This window comes from Schistocerca gregaria, chromosome 2 (assembly GCF_023897955.1).
Source record: "Schistocerca gregaria isolate iqSchGreg1 chromosome 2, iqSchGreg1.2, whole genome shotgun sequence".
NCBI classification, from domain to species: domain Eukaryota; kingdom Metazoa; phylum Arthropoda; class Insecta; order Orthoptera; family Acrididae; genus Schistocerca; species Schistocerca gregaria.
Genome location: NC_064921.1, coordinates 806,786,173 through 806,803,851, shown reverse-complemented (window position 1 = coordinate 806,803,851; position 17,679 = coordinate 806,786,173). Strand labels below are relative to the sequence as shown.

Below are 17,679 nucleotides of genomic sequence, written 5' to 3'. Positions count from 1 at the left end.
ATGCAGTGCACCCATGAAGGCAGTAATTAGTTTACTAATAACCAAGTTCATGACTGTATATTGGTACAATCATCTACACTGTCCAACTTAGATGAAATTGACACATGAAGGTTTATTATGAAGTATGCATGTCCATTCCTGGGGGCAAGGAGAAAGAGGCCCTCCTGTTGCTCTAACGTAAAGAAAAGTGTAGTGTAATGAGGTGTTTCTCTTTCAAGAAAATGATTTAAGTCATTGTTATGCAGGTTTTTAACATAGTCATAACGGCATGTTTTGTATACCTACTTAATAGGCACCATTAATCTTCCAAAATATTAAGAATGCTCCACACTCCCAAGTCTAACCCCCCACCATCTACAAACTATCTTATGGTCCCCAATGTTATGAAGGGACTCCATAATGCAGTCCCTAATAATTTCCTGTTGACAATTCTGGGCCTGTCATTTTTCTGCTTGCTGTAGGCAATCTTCCCATGCAGAAATTGTGATGCTGCAAATAGCTATGTGCATACGACTCAACATCAGCAGTTTAAAAATATTATTCTTATCTGCGGTGTAAGATTTCAACTTTACCCATATTGTCAATGGGATTGTAATGGCAATGGTACAGTGATAAAATGTTAACTTGTTACCCATGTTGTTTAGCGATCTAATCTTTTTTATTGGTAAGGTAAGCAGCTTTATTGGCATTGGAAAGTAGCAGCAATTCTGCTCTTGTTTGTGGTATTTTACGTAGGATGCTATTGCTTGATAACTCAGCAATATCATCAGCTTTTGTAACATGGGATTAGGGACTTTTTAGTTGCATTGAGTGAGTAGAAACTGACATTGCCTGTCACAATAATAACTTAGGTGGAGGGATGGCAACAATATTTTGTAAACCATTATATCAACACATTGTATATCATCTCACTGTGGTAATCCTCAAGACTCTTTGGGTTTTTAAGTTTTAAATATTAGCTTACTCTGAAGAATAAATGCTGTGTACTCTGACCCTGCAGGTACAAGAATAGCGGAACTTGAAACACCACAAGTCCATCACCTATTATCCAACACATTGTGCTGGATTGGTTCTGGTTTGCATATGTTTCGTCTCAAATCTACTGCAGTCTTCTTGAAAGTACAGTTGGCAGCCACAATATTGCTTCTCTCTGTAAGGAGATATTATGATGCCAAAAGCCCACACCGAGCGAGATGGTGCAATGGTTAGCACACTGGACTTGCATTTGGGAGGATGGTGGTTCAAATCTGCATCAGGTCATCCTGATTTAGATTTTTCGTGATTTCCCAAAATCGCTTCAGGCAAATGCCGGAATAGTTCCTGTTAAAGAGCACGGCCAACGTCCTTCCCTATCCTTCCCTAGTCCAGTGGAACCGATGACCTCACTGTTTGATCCCTGAATGCCAAGTGCACTAACAAACAATCAGAAATTGAAAATATTTTGAATAGTCATTTTTTAAATGTTGTGGAGAAAATAGGATCTAGATCTTCACTAGAAGAGGCAAGGCTATTAATAGAAGAGGCCATACCTGCGCAGTTTGAAACAACTGTAATTCCACCAACCTCTCCCTCTGAAATCAGTAAAATAATAAACTCACTGAAAAGTAAAAGCTCTTACAGAATTGATGGCATTTCCAGCAAAGTACTTAAAGCTTGTTCCCCACAGATAAGTAGGATTCTCAGCCACGTATGTAATAGCTCTTTGGAGCAGGGTGTTTTCCCTGATAGACTGAAATATGCCATTGTAAAACTATTGCATAAAAAGGGGGATACGTCGGATGTCAACAACTACCGCCCAATCTCTCTTCTGACAGCTCTATCAAAAATTTTTGAGAAAGTAATGTATTCAAGAGTAGCCTCCCATATTTGTAAAAATAAAGTACTAACAAAATGTCAGTTTGGTTTTCAGAAAGGCTTTTCAAGAGAAAATGCTATATATGCTTTCACTGATCAAATATTAAATGCTCTGAATAACCGGACATCACCCATTGGTATTTTTTGTGATCTCTCAAAGGCCTTTGATTGTGTAAATCATGGAATTCTTTTAGATAAGCTAAATCATTATGGTTTGAGTGGGGCAGTGCACAAATGGTTTAATTCATACTTAACTGGAAGAATGCAGAAAGTTGAAATAAGTGGTTCGTGTAATGTTAAAACAACAGCTGATTCCTCAAACTGGGGTGCTATCAACCACGGGGTCCCACAGGGTTCGGTCTTAGGTCCTTTACTGTTCTTGATATACATTAATGACTTACCATTCCACATTGATGAAGATGCAAAGTTAGTTCTTTTTGCTGATGATACAAGTATAGTAATAACATCCAAAAACCAAGAACTAAGTGATGTAATTGTAAATGATGTTTTTCACAAAATTATTAAGTGGTTCTCAGCAAACGGACTCTCTTTAAATTTTGATAAAACACAGTATATACAGTTCCGTACAGTAAATGGCACAACTCCAGTAATAAATATAGAATTTGAACAGAAGTCTGTAGCTAAGGTAGAATTTTCAAAATTTTTAGGTGTGTCCATTGATGAGAGGTTAAACTGGAAGCAACACATAGATGGTCTGCTGAAACGTCTGAGTTCAGCTACGTATGCTATTAGGGTTATTGCAAATTTTGGTGATAAGAATCGTTGAGTAGAAAAGTATTCATTGCACAAAAACGTGTGATCAGAATAATTGCTGGAGCCCACCCATGGTCATCCTGCAGACATCTATTTAAGGATCTAGGGATCCTCACAGTAACCTCACAGTATATATATTCCCTTATGAAATTTGTTGATAATAATCCAACCCAATTCAAAAGTAATAGCAGTGTGCATACCTATAACACCAGGAGAAAGGATGATCTTCACTATGCAGGGTTAAATCTGACTTTGGCACAGAAAGGGGTAAATTATGCTGCCACAAAAGTCTTTGGGCACCTACCAAACAGCATCAAAAGCCTGACAGATAGCCAACTAACATTTAAAAATAAATTAAAAGAATTTCTAGATGACAACTCCTTCTACTCATTGACTGAATTTTTAGATATAAACTAAGTAAAAAAAAAAATTAATCATTAGTGTCATGCAATATTTTGTGTAATGTAATTTCTTGTACAAACATCTTTTATTAACCTGACACGTTCCACATCATTACGAAGTGTCGTATTCATGATCTATGGAACAAGTATTAATCTAATCTAATCTCCCCCCCCCCCCCCCAAAAAAAAATCAACCCTTTAATCAAAAGCCTACATCCTTTAATATTCTTAGCATGATAAGAGTACATCAAGTGTCATTAAAATCCAAATTCTGTTTCATTTGTGAATCTAAATTTTCTGTATCCAATATTGTACGACGTTTGGATGACTTGAGATATTCATGACAAAACATGTGGAATGCCATCATGAGGAATTTGTCTACTACTTGACAATAGTCATTTGCCTTCTGCACTTGGCACAAAGGCTCTTTTTATGTGAAACATTTTGGGACATCCAGATTGTACAAGAAGCGACTTTGGCTAGTTTCTAAACTGAAGCAATTAATGATTATGAAAAGGATATATTGCTACTTGTAAGGATGATGTGTTGGCTTGCAGACAGGCGCAACAAAAATACTATTACCCACTGAACTTGTGGCCAAAGACATCTCCAGAAAAGAAAGGGAAACATACACACATTCCTACAAGCAGGCAGCCAGCCCAGGTCAGCCGGAGATAGCAGCCATGTGTGTATGAGTCTCTCTGCAACTCAGCATGTCAGCCTTGCAATGAGTAACAATCTGTACTTTCATAATTGTTGTTCCAACCTGGACTTTCCATTGTTTGAAGAGACAGTGATGAACTGACATCTGTAAGTGGAATATAAAAGTAGATTAAATTTATTAATTTTGTTTGTCCATGCACAACTGCATAGCTGAAGATCAATCAAGGATCTGTAACACTGTGGTCTCCCTTCCCGTTGAGCATTATCATGCTATTGATATACATTCATGGTCAGTTCTCAGCTCTACAATCAGCAAGTTGATAAGACATTTTCCAAATTACATTAATTACTTACATTGTTCACCTATATTCACACACAATCTGAATTTGGAGTGGTGGTCTTTCAGCCGCTGTATCTGGGTTAACCACTACGCAGAAGTCAAATTTAATTGAATTCTTACTTGTTGGCAAGCTTTGTATTAAGTCCACAGTTGTTGGTGTTTCGAACGAATATCGTATTAAGTGTTAACTGTTCACTTGTTTCATGGAGATAAATTTTTTTTATTTACTCGTTGATAATTTTCACAGCTATATAAAGAAAGTAATTGAAGATGCAAATCTCTCAGAAGAGACAGTAAAACTACTGCAGTTTTGCTGCTGGGAGAATCCTCACTTCTCACGCATTGTTCTGAGTGAGCTGCTGTGGCAGATAGCCTACGCCTACTGCCACGAGCTGAGGCATCACATGGACCTTCTGTTGAGCATGCTGCTTATGGAAGACTCTTGGCAAACACACCGGATTCATAATGCACTGAAAGGTATGCATTTAATATATAGGTTAGTTCATCTTCTTTGTTTATGTGAAGAACATCAATTGCAAAAGTGTAATAAGAGCATGACACATTTAAACACGTCCACAGCTCATGGTCTCGCAGTTTTGTTCTTGCTTCACGAACACGGGGCCCTGGGTTTGGTTCCCGGCGGCAGGGTCAGGGGTTTTCACCTGCCTCAAGATGATTGGGTGATTGTGTTGTCCTCGTCATTTCATCATCATTCATAAAAGTGCTGAGACAGGCTGAGCAAAGTTTGGGAATTTGTATGGGTGCTGATAACTTCACAGTTTGAGCACCCCACAAACCAAATATCAACAACATTTAAGCATGCAATGTTGATGACTTTATGCCAGTCCATTTGCAGCAAACAGAAACAATTTTCATGTTCTTTTTGAAATCTGGTCAGTATTAGATGTTAAATGTATGGTTGACATAAATTGTGCTTGGCTGTTTCAGCAAATTACTTGGGCCCATTGCTCTGTTCCTCCCTATGCTCTCCTCCCCTCTCCTCCATATATGTATGAGACACGTGAACAGTGATCAAAGAGTAATGGGAATTTTTGTTTTTCTTAAAGAATCTTTTTTTACTCGTAAGCATCAATTTTACCTCCTTTGTGCCACCAGTTTTTCCAGTCTTTGAAGCACTTCTTGAACTCAGTTTTTGTTATGGTGTTCAGCTTCTTCACTGACTCTGTTGTCATCTCGTCAATAGTGGCAGAATGACATTTTTTCATGATTCTCATCGGCCTTGGGAATAAAAAGAGATAGCAGGGGACCATGTCCAGCAGGTACAGTGGCTAAGGTAACATAACGGTTTTGTTTTTTGCCAGAAAAATCACAAACAAGCATTGAAGTGTGAGTGGGAGCATTATTGTGATGCAATTTCATTAGTGGTTTCACCACAATTCTGGTCTTCTTCTTCGGATTGCTTCACATAAACAGTGCAAAACACCCAGGTAGCATTCCTTATTGACTGTACAACCATAAGGCAGGAACTCATGATGCACTGTTTCATTATAATCAAAGAAAAACAGTGAGAACCACCTTCACATGTTATTGAACTTTATTTTTTTCCCATTCTGGGCTCTTCATGCAGTTTGGAAAGTTTCCACTAGGACAATGGGACGTTAGTTTCGACGTCATACGTATATACCAACATTTTGTCAGCTGTTATAATCTTCTTGAGATATTCTAAGTCATTGTCAAATTCATCATAAAATCCTGAGCAGTGTCTACATGACATAAGTTTTGTTCGAAATTCAAAAGTCTTGGCACAAACTTAGTTGCTACATGTTTCACACAAAAAATAAAAATAAATAAAAAAAATTTAAAAAACCAAAGGGGTACACTCACATCACCAGCAACCTCTTTGATGGTGATTCAGCAATTTCCCAGAGCCATTATCTTTACTTCTTCCACATTCCACACTGTTGTCAGTAAAAGATGTGCTTGGCTTCCAGGGTTGTTATCATCTTCAGCATCTTCTCAACACTCTTAGAAACATTTGTACCACTTTTGAACTCTTATCTTAATCATTGTAGAGTTGCCAACATTTCAACTGTGATGCTGCACTTCATTCCATGTTTCAAGCAAAATTTAATGCAAATTCTTCAATCCATCTTTTTCAAAAGTAAAAATTCGCTGAGCATGTAACCTTTTTGTAAACTAAATGTTAAAAATGGCTGAAAAATGTGTGTGTGTGTGTGTATGTGTTGGGAAACGTATTTCCATTGAACCAAAGTTCTTCTGTTTACCATTACAACTTAATTCCACTACTTTTTCATAACCCGAGTAATAGGGGTACAATCTATTTTTTTAATCTATTATTTTTTTTTTTTATCATTTAAACTAATTAGGTTTCGTAGCACACCCATGAATTGCTACAAAAAGGAATATGGAAATATCATCAATCTCTTTTTAATTTTTATAATGATCATAGCCATTTAACGTGCAGTAACCTACGTTTGTGACTATTGCAGAAGTTGAGAGAGACAGTGAATTGGAAGAGAGCTAGTCATCTGCTATGATTTTTAATGTTCAGTTTCATTTATATGCTTTGAATTTTAATTTTTTTAGCAGAAAAAATTTATATGCCACAGAGTTATGAATGGCAATATATTTTCAAGGATTCCAGTGCCTTCATTGAGTGGAATTGTTACTTGAAATCCTGTATATATTTTGAAGAAACATTTCTTTTTTAAAAAATTTTACAGGTGTTCCAGAAGAACGGGAAGGTTTATTTGATACAATACAACGTAGTAAAAACCATTATCAGAAACGAGCATACCAGTGCATAAAGTGCATGGTTGCCCTCTTTTCCAAATGCCGTGCAGCTTTGCAAATGTTACATACAAATGGAGAATTGAAGAGGAAATGGGCACTAGCTGTTGAATGGTTGCAGGACGAACTTGAAAGGGTAAGATGGCTTTAGAAACTTTATAAAATAAGAGTAGGAAAAACTCTACATTCCAGGCAGCAGTTACGGACCTGGGAACGAACAGGAGACTAAATGAACTCCATGTTTCAGAACTGCAGATTCCTTCATGGCAGGACTTCAATGATTGAAAGCGACAAGATTTTTTAGGGCTTAACTGACATTTCATTGATATGTTGGGAGTGAAAATGGCGCAGATGTGTCTGCGGAGGGTAATGGCGCACTGTCAAGTCTTTGATATGAACACTCCAAAAGTTTAAAAAGAGGCTTTCCATTTGAAAACATGTACACCTGTGGTGTACTTCGTAGAGGGTACATTGTGTATGAGATCACTTCTACCCTTTCCTATTTCAGTCACAGGTCTCGAGCAGGAAGACAAGTGATTTGTAAACATCCACACAAACTTGAATTTATCAAAAATTACTATTGTAGATATTACACTAGCTGCACATACGGGGACATACTCATCTTGACTTAGTTTGAAATGCATACTTTTAGAATTTTGGGATAAGCCTTTTAGTGCATTTTCCAATAGTGTGTGTTGAACAATTATTGCAGTAAGTAACACTATCATTCAGTTTAGTTCCTTCTGTGAACTTGGCTGCTAGAATATGTAAATGCTCTGAGACTTCTATTGATAATATCTTTGTAGACAAATCTAGGGAGAAAAGTCATATCACAAAACCAATAGTAAATGGACTATCTGATCATGACTTGCAGCATCTTGTGTTAAATGTTGAAACTTGCCAGGATAAAAAATATATTAAATCTGAGTGCAGGAGAACAATAAATAACAATAATAAATAAGTCAGAAATTGAGAAATTCAGGAAATTGCTCAAAGATGTAAAGTTGACAGATGTTCACAATACTTCTGACTCAAATGGAAAATACAAAGCATTTGTTAATAAAGTTACCTCCTCTTTGGAAAATTGTCTCCCTCTAAAGGTAACTCAGAAGTCAAAAAAATAAACCATGGATCACACAAGGATTAAAGAAATCATGTGGGACAAAGAAGAGACTTTATCTACTATCTAGGAACAGCTCTGATGTTAGAATTGTGATGCATTACAAAGAATACAGTAAAATATTGAAGCAAGTACTCCATATATTGAAGCAGCTTTATTATGATTATTACATCAGGCAACAAAATAAAAACTGTGTGGGATATAGTGAAGACAGACAGGTGGGGCCAAAATAGAAGAGGAGATACTCTAAAAATAAATGAGACTTTGGTAACAAATACATGTAGTGATGCAAACCTCTTAAACAAGTACTTCATTTCTGTTACTGACAGCTTGGGGTTATCGGGTTCAGTGAACATAGCAATGGAGTGTCTGAGACCAGTCTTTAAAAATAACTTCAGTAAAATGGAAATGAAATTTGTGTCTCACGTTGAAGTAGCATCCATCATAAAATCCTTAAAATCTAAGTATTCCAGTGGGTATGATAACATATCAATGAAGTTAATCAAAGAGTGCTCATCCGAGTTGAGTTCTCTTTAAGTTATTTGTGCAATCAGTCTCTTATCAGTGGGACTAAAATATGCTGAAGTTAATACTCATTACAAGAAGGGGGATAGATACCATCAAACTGTCGACCAATTTCACTTTTGCCGGCTTTCTCAAAAATATTTGGAAATGTTGTGTTCAAGTATCTCCTTAAGCATCTGATTGCAAGAAATAAATTGTCTAAATCACTGTTTGGATTTCTTAAGGGTTCTGATATGGAGAAAACTATTTATACTTACAGTGAGAATGTACTTAATTCATTAGATAATAAATTAGAGGCTACTGGCATTTTTTGTGACCAGTCAAAAGCCTTTGACTCTGTGAAGTATAGCATTCTCTTAAGTAAACTAGAATATTATGATGTCACCAGTAGTGCTGGGAGATGGTTTGAGTCTTATCTATCTAACAGAAAACAAAGGATATCATTGCAAAATACCTGTGCAGTAAGCAGTCAGTCTTCATCTGACTGGGAATTAATTACATGTGGTGTTCCTCAAGGTTCCATCTTGGATCGATTGCTTTTTCTTGTGTACATTAACAACTTCTCATCTGTTACATTGCCAGATCCTAAGTTTGTTTTGTTTGCAGATGATACAAACATTTCAATAAGTGGCAAGCCAAGTACAGATTTAGATATAGCTGTTAATGAAAGTTTCACTGACATTAATAAGTGGTTTAAAGCTAATTTACTGTCATTAAACTTTGAGAAGACCCACTATATGCAGTTCAGAATCTGTAAGAGAATTCCCTCCAGCATATGTATAACATATGAAGACAAGCAGATCGAAGAGGTTGAAGTGTTAAATTTCTGGTATTACAACTCGATAATAAATTCAGTTGGGTAGGACATACCACAGAATTGCTTAAGCACCCAAGTCTCTTTTTGCAGTGAAAATGATGTCAGATGTAGGAGATATAAATATAAAAAACCTTGCATACTTTGCTTACTTTCATTCTATTATGTCATATGGCATCATATTCTGGGGTAACTCTTCAAACCGAGCAAAAGTTTTGTAGGGCGCAAAAGCATGTTATAAGAATCATTCGTGGTGTAAATTAAAGAACATCATGTAGAAGCCTGTTTGAGGAACTTTGTTCTAACCACTCCTTCTCACTATATTTATGACAATTTTTTGTAAGTAATACATCTCTATTTACAACCAATAGCTCAATACATAGTATCAGTACTAGGAATAAGAACAACGTACATAAAGACCTAAAAATCTCTTACCTTGGTCAGAAAAGGGTTCCAATATTCAGGAACACACGTTTTCAATAAATTGGGAGCAACCATTAAAAACTTGGTTTGAGATAAAGCACATTTTAAACAGAGTTTGAAAGACTTTTTGATAGGCAACTCCTCCTACTCCATAGATGAATGTCTTAACAGAGACTGTTAAGCCAGCTTAAGTAAAAATATCTGTTAGATTTCAGTTTTGACAGCACTTGGTCACAACAGTCAAGATTAGGTATTTTGTGTATGATAAATTTATTAATAGTGCATAACAGTGTTTCATTCTGTCAGTATTAATTCTGTAAATATTAGCTGTTCCAGTTTACTATTCTGTAAATATTAGCTGTTCCAGTTTACTGCAATGTATTCACCTATTTCGACAATCTCCTGACAAATGATCAGGGTAGTAAGTATTATATTTAAATGTTTTCTGTTTTTATGGTATACTTTCTGACATTTTTCACACCCATGAGAGTTATCTCATTTCTTGGGTCCATGGAATGAAAACTGAATTTAATCTGAACATTTCTTCGACACTCTTAACAACTTAGAGCTCCGTGGCTCATTATGCATATATTTTCCACATAATCTCCAGGAACAATGAGCAATACTCGATGCTCAATTACGTAATATTTTGTAAGTGGTCTTTATTGAGTCTTTTGCTACCAACCCATATATTGTCTATATTTATATTGCTACCCTACACTGTATCACTCTTGAAGGATATCTTGGATACCACCATATTAAAAGTGAATGTAAATAAATGTTTGTTATGAAATTCATATTTCACGATTATACTATATTCTGATTAAAACTACTCTTTAATTGAGATTTGTGATGTGGCACTACATGCTTGTCACATCTGCTGTCATCTGGTTAAGCTTCAAGAAAAGGGAGCAGGCTGCCACCATGAGCAGAGCACGTCTTTCCTGCTGCAAATGGCAGTGTGTGACAACTGACTGTGTGTGGACACTGCTCTATTCAAACTCTGCAGATAGACTGATGTTTTGTTGTGTCACATTGGAAACGGCAAGCAGTTCACATGTGACATCACGAGCTCTGGGGAAATTAAACTACATAGCTTGTGCTGTTAACTGAATTTAAATCTGAGTATAGTGGTCTTCTGTACAATTCATAAGTGAATCTTTCATATAGACATCTGTGCCCCCTAAGTAAAAGTACTAACTCAATCAGTTACCATAATGTTAGGACAAAATTTAATTTCTTTTAAGTAAAAGTTCATCAGTGTAAGACTAATGAAAGTGTTGGTAATCTCTTTGTAATCCTTTGTTTCAGCGGCCTTATCCACCAAATGCACAATATAGTTACAATAATTGGTCACCCCCTGCCCAGTCAAATGAATCCACCAATGGCTACTATTTGGAGAGGTCAAACAGTGCCAGGAAAACGTTGGAGAGAGCTTGTGAGCTTTGTCCTGAAGAGGTAATTTGACATGTGCTCTGTCATTTATAGACACAATTAATTTGACCATGGAAATGTAATGTATCACAATAACTACATAATAGTAGATGTAATAATTGTTGTTGAGTAGGTAGAGTTCCATACCGAGACCACTACAGTGCAATCTCAGTATTGTTCTACAAAGTTGATCTGACTTACCAAACAAAAGCGCTGGCAGGTCGATAGATACACAAACATACACACACACATATCCATCCGCACATACACAGACACCTATGTATGTGCGGATGGATATGTGTGCGTGTGCGCAAGTGTACACCTGTCCTTCTTTCCCCCTCAGGGAAGTCTTTCCACTCCCAGGATTGGAATGATTCCTTACCCTCTTCCTTAAAACCCACATCCTTTCATCTTTCCCTCTCCTTCCCTCTTTCCTGAAGAAGCAACCGTTGGTTGCGAAAGCTAGAAATTCTGTGTGTGTGTTTGTGTGTTTTATTTATTGTGCCTATCTACCGGCGCTTTCCCCGCTTGGTATATATGGAGAGGTGGTTGCTGCTACTGCACCAAACATTAGTTTGATGCAGCTCTTCATGCTAGTCTACCCTGCGCAAACCTCCTATCCTCCTGTTCCCTGCAAAACTATTACAAACTACAGGATATCCCAGAAAAATGTATACACTCATTTTATGACTGTAACTCTAATATTTATTAAAGTACATAAAAATTTCAAAATAATTTGAACACCATTGTGGTTCAGACACAGCTGATAACACTTACTGAAAGTATCCATTATGTTCCCAATCGTCACAATTGGTATTTTGGCACATCAATTTTCAGTGGCTGCTTTCAGCTCATTGATTGTAGCTGGTCGTGTGCCATAAAAATAGTTTTTACGTGCCCCCCCCCCCCCCCCCCCCCCCCCCCTTGAAAAACTATGTAGGCATCATATCTGGTGAGCGCAGCGGGTACTCAGTGTTACCTATTTGTCGTCTGTCTGGTAAGTTTTCATCAAAGCGAGCCCTTATATCATGATGGTAGTGGGGAGATGCTCCAGGTTGCTGGATTAGCATTCTCCATCACCAAACATGTCTTTCACATGTGCAATGGCACAAGCCTGTAGCTAGTCCATGTAATTTTCAGCATTCTCTGTATGCTCAAAAAAGAAAGGTCCAATCATATCAAATGCTGGTAAACACCACCCTACTGTAACTCCTGGGAACTCCTGGGAACTTCACATGGTGTTCCAGTCTCACATGGGGATTCTCAGGTGCACAGTGGGTACAATTATGATGATTCATTGAACCATTTAACTTAAGTGGCCTCGTCACCCCAAACAACTTCGTATGGGAATTATTTTGCTCGATATCGCTCACAAAATTCAGTTCTCCACTCCTAATCGTCCTCATTCAGAGCACAGAGTAATCTAGGAACTTTGGACATGCTTCGAAATGGGATGCATACTCATTTTTGGAATCCTGTCTCATGAGTCACATTCCGCAGAGACCTTCTAGGGTGAGTGCTGAAACCGTTTAGTGACTTCTCTATCTCTTGTGCGGATGACCGTGGTCTTCAGGAATGGTTCTTCTGGGAATTTTGGACAGCTCCTTCTTCCTCAAAGTTGGAGACGCATTGTTGCCTCTTGTTGGAACTTCATTCTGAACTGTCCTTGCACTTCATACATGTTCTCATTCTCCCAGTAGCACGTTAGAATGAACATTCTTTGCTCAGGGTCCAGCCTGCCTTCAGCTACTTTTCAAGCTGTCACACCATGAAAAGGGGGAAAAAACAGCATTCTAGTTACAGGATGCAAAAAGTGTGTGTGTTTCTTTCAGGCCCCCATGTGTATCTGCTTAAATGTGCTTAGTTTCTTTCTTCAATTTTTACCCTCCACATATCCCTCCAACACCAAATCAAGTATTCCTTGATGTCTGGGGATGTGTTCTATCAATTGATCCCTTCTTTTAGTTAAGTAGTGCTATAAATTTTTCTCCCCACTACGATTCAGTACCTCCACATTAGCTATGCTATCTGTTGTGGAATCTTCTGTATTCTCCTTTACCATCACATAGCTAAACCTTCTATTCTCTTCTTGTCTGAGATGTTAAAAAAAAAACCCATTTCATTACCGTACCTCTCAAGACTCCAGTCCAGCCCAAAACGTAAATTTCGTATTTGATTTTAAAATATCTGTCTTTCAGAAATTCTTTTCTATTGCCAGTTTGTATTTTGTATCCTCTCAGCTTTGATCATCAACCGTTATTTTGCTACTCAAATAGCAAAATTCATCTAAATCCCTCAGCGTTACCTGATTCAAAATATAGACTGAGTAACATTGAAGATGGGCTTTAGCCTCTCTCCTTCCCTTTTCAACTAATGCTTCTGTTACATGTCCTTCAACGTTTATAACTGCATTCTAGTTACTATGGGTAGTTTTAATTAAAATGCAGCTGATTGCAGAGGTCCATTGCGGGCTGTAATTATTGTATAGCAGTGAAACTTCGCAGATACGCTAATACTTTAATGCAGAACTGAAGGTATGACATCCACACCATTATTTGATAAGCTATAACATGAGTGAACAGTACGGCCATTGAGAAGAGCAGAGTGGCGACTCTTCTGGGAAACCTGGAATTCTCAGGGAATTACTTTTTACCTGGAAAAATCGAGGAAATCTCTAACTTTGGTATTGTTAACCTAACATTGAAATCAAATTCTATTGAACAATGGAAAATCCAGGACGGAATGTAACAATATTAGAGAAGGAAAGTTGCTACTCACCATATAGCGGAGATGCTGAGTCGCGATAGGAACAACAAAAAGATTCACACAATTATACCTTTCGGCCACTAAGGTCTTTGTCAACAATAGTCGCACACGCACATGCACACACTCAAGTAAACACAGGTCGCACACACGTCTGCAGTCTCGGGCAACTGAAACCACACTGCGAGCAGCAGCACCAGTGCGTGATTGGAGTGATGAGTGGTGGTGTTAAGGAGGAGGCTGGGGTGGGGATGGGGAGGGATAGTATGGCAGGGGTAGCAGACAGTCAAATGTTGCAGTTTAGATGGAGCGCAGGAGAGAAGGTGGGAAGGCAGAGGGAGGAGTAGGGGAAATTAAAAAATTGGGTGTAGTGGCGAAATGATGGCTGTGTATTGCTGGAATGGGGCAGGGAAAGATCCCACCTACGCAATTTAGAAAATCTGGTGTTGGTGGGAAGGATCCATATGGCACAGACTGTGAAGCAGTCATTGAAATGTGGGGTATCATGTTGGGCAGTGTGTTCAGCAAGGTGGTCCACTTGTTACTTGGCCGGTGTTTGTCGGTGGCCATTGATGCAGACAGACAGCTTGTTGATTGTCATGCCTACGTAGAATGCAGCACAGTGGTTGCAGCTTAGCTTGTAAATCATGACTGGTTTCACAGATAGCCCTGCCTTTGATGTGATAGGGGATGATAGTAACCAGACTGGAGTAGGTGGTGGTAGGAGGATGTATGGGACAGGTCTTGCATCTAGGTCTGTTACAGGGGTATGAGCCATGAGGTGAGGGATTGGGAGCAGGGGTTGTGTGATGATGGGTGAGTATATTATGTAGGTTTGGTGGACAGTGGATTACCACTGCAGGTGTGGGAAGGATAGTGGGCAGGACTTCCTTATTTCAGGGCACGACGAGAGGTAATTGGAACCCTGCCGGAGAATGTAATTCAGTTGCTCCAGTCCTGTATGGTACTGAGTTGTAAGGGGAATGCTCTTTTGTGACCGGACTGTGGGAGACTGGAATGATAAGGCACGGGAGATTTGTTTTTGTATGAGGTTGGGAGGAGAATAACAGTCAGTGAAGGCTTCAGTGAGACCCTCAGTATATTCCAAGAGGGACTTCTTCTCGCTGAAGTTGCAACAACCATGGGTAGCTAGGCTGTAAGGAAGGGACTTCTTGGTATGGAATGGGTGGCAGCTGTCGAAGTGGAGGTATTGCTGATGGTTAGTAGGTTTGGTATGGACAGAGGTACTGATGTAGTCATCTCTGAGGTGGAGGTCAACATCTAGGAATGTGGCTTGTTGGGTTGTTAAGACCAGGTGACGCAAAAGGGGGGGGGGGGGGGGGGGAGTTATTGAGGTTCTGGAGGACTGTGGATAGGGTGTCCTCACCTTTAATCTACATCTACATCTACATCTACATCAATACTCCGCAAGCCACCTGACGGTGTGTGGCGGAGGGTACCCTGAGTACCTCTATCGGTTCTCCCTTCTATTCCAGTCTCGTATTGTACGTGGAAAGAAGGATTGTCGGTATGCTTCTGTGTGGGCTATAATCTCTCTGATTTTATCCTCATGGTCTCTTCGCGAGATATACGTAGGAGGGAGCAATATACTGCTTGACTCTTTGGTGAAGGTATGTTCTCGAAACTTTAACAAAAGCCCGTACCGAGCTACTGGGCGTCTCTCCTGCAGAGTCTTCCACTGGAGTTTATCTATCATCTCCGTAACGCTTTCGCAATTACTAAATGATCCTGTAACGAAGCGCGCTGCTCTCCGTTGGATCTTCTCTATCTCTTCTATCAACCCTACCTGGTGCAAATCCCACACTGCTGAGCAGTATTCAAGCATTGGGCAAACAAGCGTACTGTAACCTACTTCCTTTGTTGTCGGATTGCATTTCCTTAAGATTCTTCCAACGAATCTCAGTCTGGCATCTGCTTTACCGACGATCAACTTTATATGATCATTCCATTTTAAATCACTCCTAATGAGTACTCCCAGATAATTTATGGAATTAACTGCTTCCAGTTGCTGACCTGCTATTTTGTAGCTAAATGATAAGGGACCTATCTTTCTATGTATTCGCATCACATTACACTTGTCTACATTGAGATTCAATTGCCATTCCCTGCACCATGCGTCAATTCGCTGCAGATCCTCCTGCATTTCAGTACAATTTTCCATTGTTGCAACCTCTCGATACACCACAGCAACATCTGCAAAAAGCCTCAGTGAACTTCCGATGTCATCCACCAGGTCATTTATGTATATTGTGAATATCAACGGTCCTATGACACTCCCCTGCGGCACACCTGAAATCGCTCTTACTTCGGAAGACTTCTCTCCATTGAGAATGACATGCTGCGTTCTGTTATCTAGGAACTCCTCAATCCAATCACACAATTGATCTGATAGTCCGTATGCTCTTACTTTGTTCATTAAATGACTGTGGGGAACTGTACCGAACGACTTGCGGAAGTCAAGAAACACTGCATCTACCTGTGAACCCGTGTCTAAGGCCCTCTGAGTCTCGTGGACGAATAGCGCGAGCTGGGTTTCACACGACCGTCTTTTTCGAAACCCATGCTGATTCCTACAGAGTAGATTTCTAGTCTCCAGAAAAGACATTATACTCGAACATAATACGTGTTCCAAAATTCTACAACTGATCGACGTTAGAGATATAGGTCTATAGTTCTGCACATCTGTTTGACGTCCCTTCTTGAAAACTGGGATGACCTGTGCGCTTTTCCAATCCTTTGGAACGCTTCGCTCTTCTAGAGACCTACGGTACACCGCTGCAAGAAGGGGGGAAGTTCCTTCGCGTACTCTGTGTAAAATCGAACTGGTATTCCATCAGGACCAGCGGCCTTTCCTCTTTTGAGCGATTTTAATTGTTTCTCTATCCCCCTGTCGTCTACTTCGGTCGTCTACTTCGATATCTACCATTTTGTCAACTGTGCAACAATCTAGAGAAGGAACTACAGTGCAGTCTTCCTCTGTGAAACAGCTTTGGAAGAAGACATTTAGTATTTCGGCCTTTAGTCTGTCATCCTCTGTTTCAGTACCATTTTGGTCACAGAGTGTCTGGACATTTTGTTTTGATCCACCTACCGCTTTGACATAGGACCAAAATTTCTTAGGATTTTCTGCCAAGTCAGTACATAGAACTTTACTTTCGAATTCATTGAAAGCCTCTCGCATAGCCCTCCTCACACTGCATTTCGCTTCGCGTAATTTTTGTTTGTCTGCAAGGCTTTGGCTATGTTTATGTTTGCTGTGAAGTTCCCTTTGCTTCTGCAGCAGTTTTCTAACTCGGTTGTTGTACCACGGTGGCTCTTTCCCATCTCTTACGATCCTGCTTGGCACATACTCATCTAACGCATATTGTACCATGGTTTTGAACTTTGTCCACTGATACTCAACAGTGTCTGTACTTGAGACAAAACTTCTGTGTTGAGCCACCAAGTACTCTGAAATCTGCTTTTTGTCACTTTTACTAAACAGAAAAATCTTCCTACCTTTTTTAATATTTCTATTTACGGCTGAAATCATCGATGCAGTAACCGCTTTATGATCGCTGATTCCCTGTTCTGCATTAACTGATTCAAATAGTTCGGGTCTGTTTGTCACCAGAAGGTCTAATATGTTATCGCCACGAGTCGGTTTTCTGTTTAACTGCTCAAGGTAGTTTTCAGATAAAGCACTTAAAAATATTTCACTGGATTCTTTGTCCCTGCCACCCGTTATGAACGTTTGAGTCTCCCAGTCTATATCCGGCAAATTAAAATCTCCACC

The 17,679-nt window shown here is 39.1% G+C and overlaps 1 protein-coding gene across 14 annotated transcripts in view; it reads left to right on the top strand.

The window, feature by feature from the left end:
• The window catches only part of LOC126335092 (probable ubiquitin carboxyl-terminal hydrolase FAF-X), a 316,568-nt gene that overhangs the window by 279,236 nt on the left and 19,653 nt on the right, over window positions 1–17,679 (top strand). For all 14 annotated transcript variants that reach the window (XM_049997991.1, XM_049997988.1, XM_049997999.1 and 11 more), the window contains 3 exons: window positions 4,280–4,509; window positions 6,738–6,940; window positions 10,998–11,144. In XM_049997991.1, the coding sequence (XP_049853948.1) occupies window positions 4,280–4,509; window positions 6,738–6,940; window positions 10,998–11,144 (580 nt within the window). The remainder of the gene's footprint in view (window positions 1–4,279; window positions 4,510–6,737; window positions 6,941–10,997; window positions 11,145–17,679) is intronic.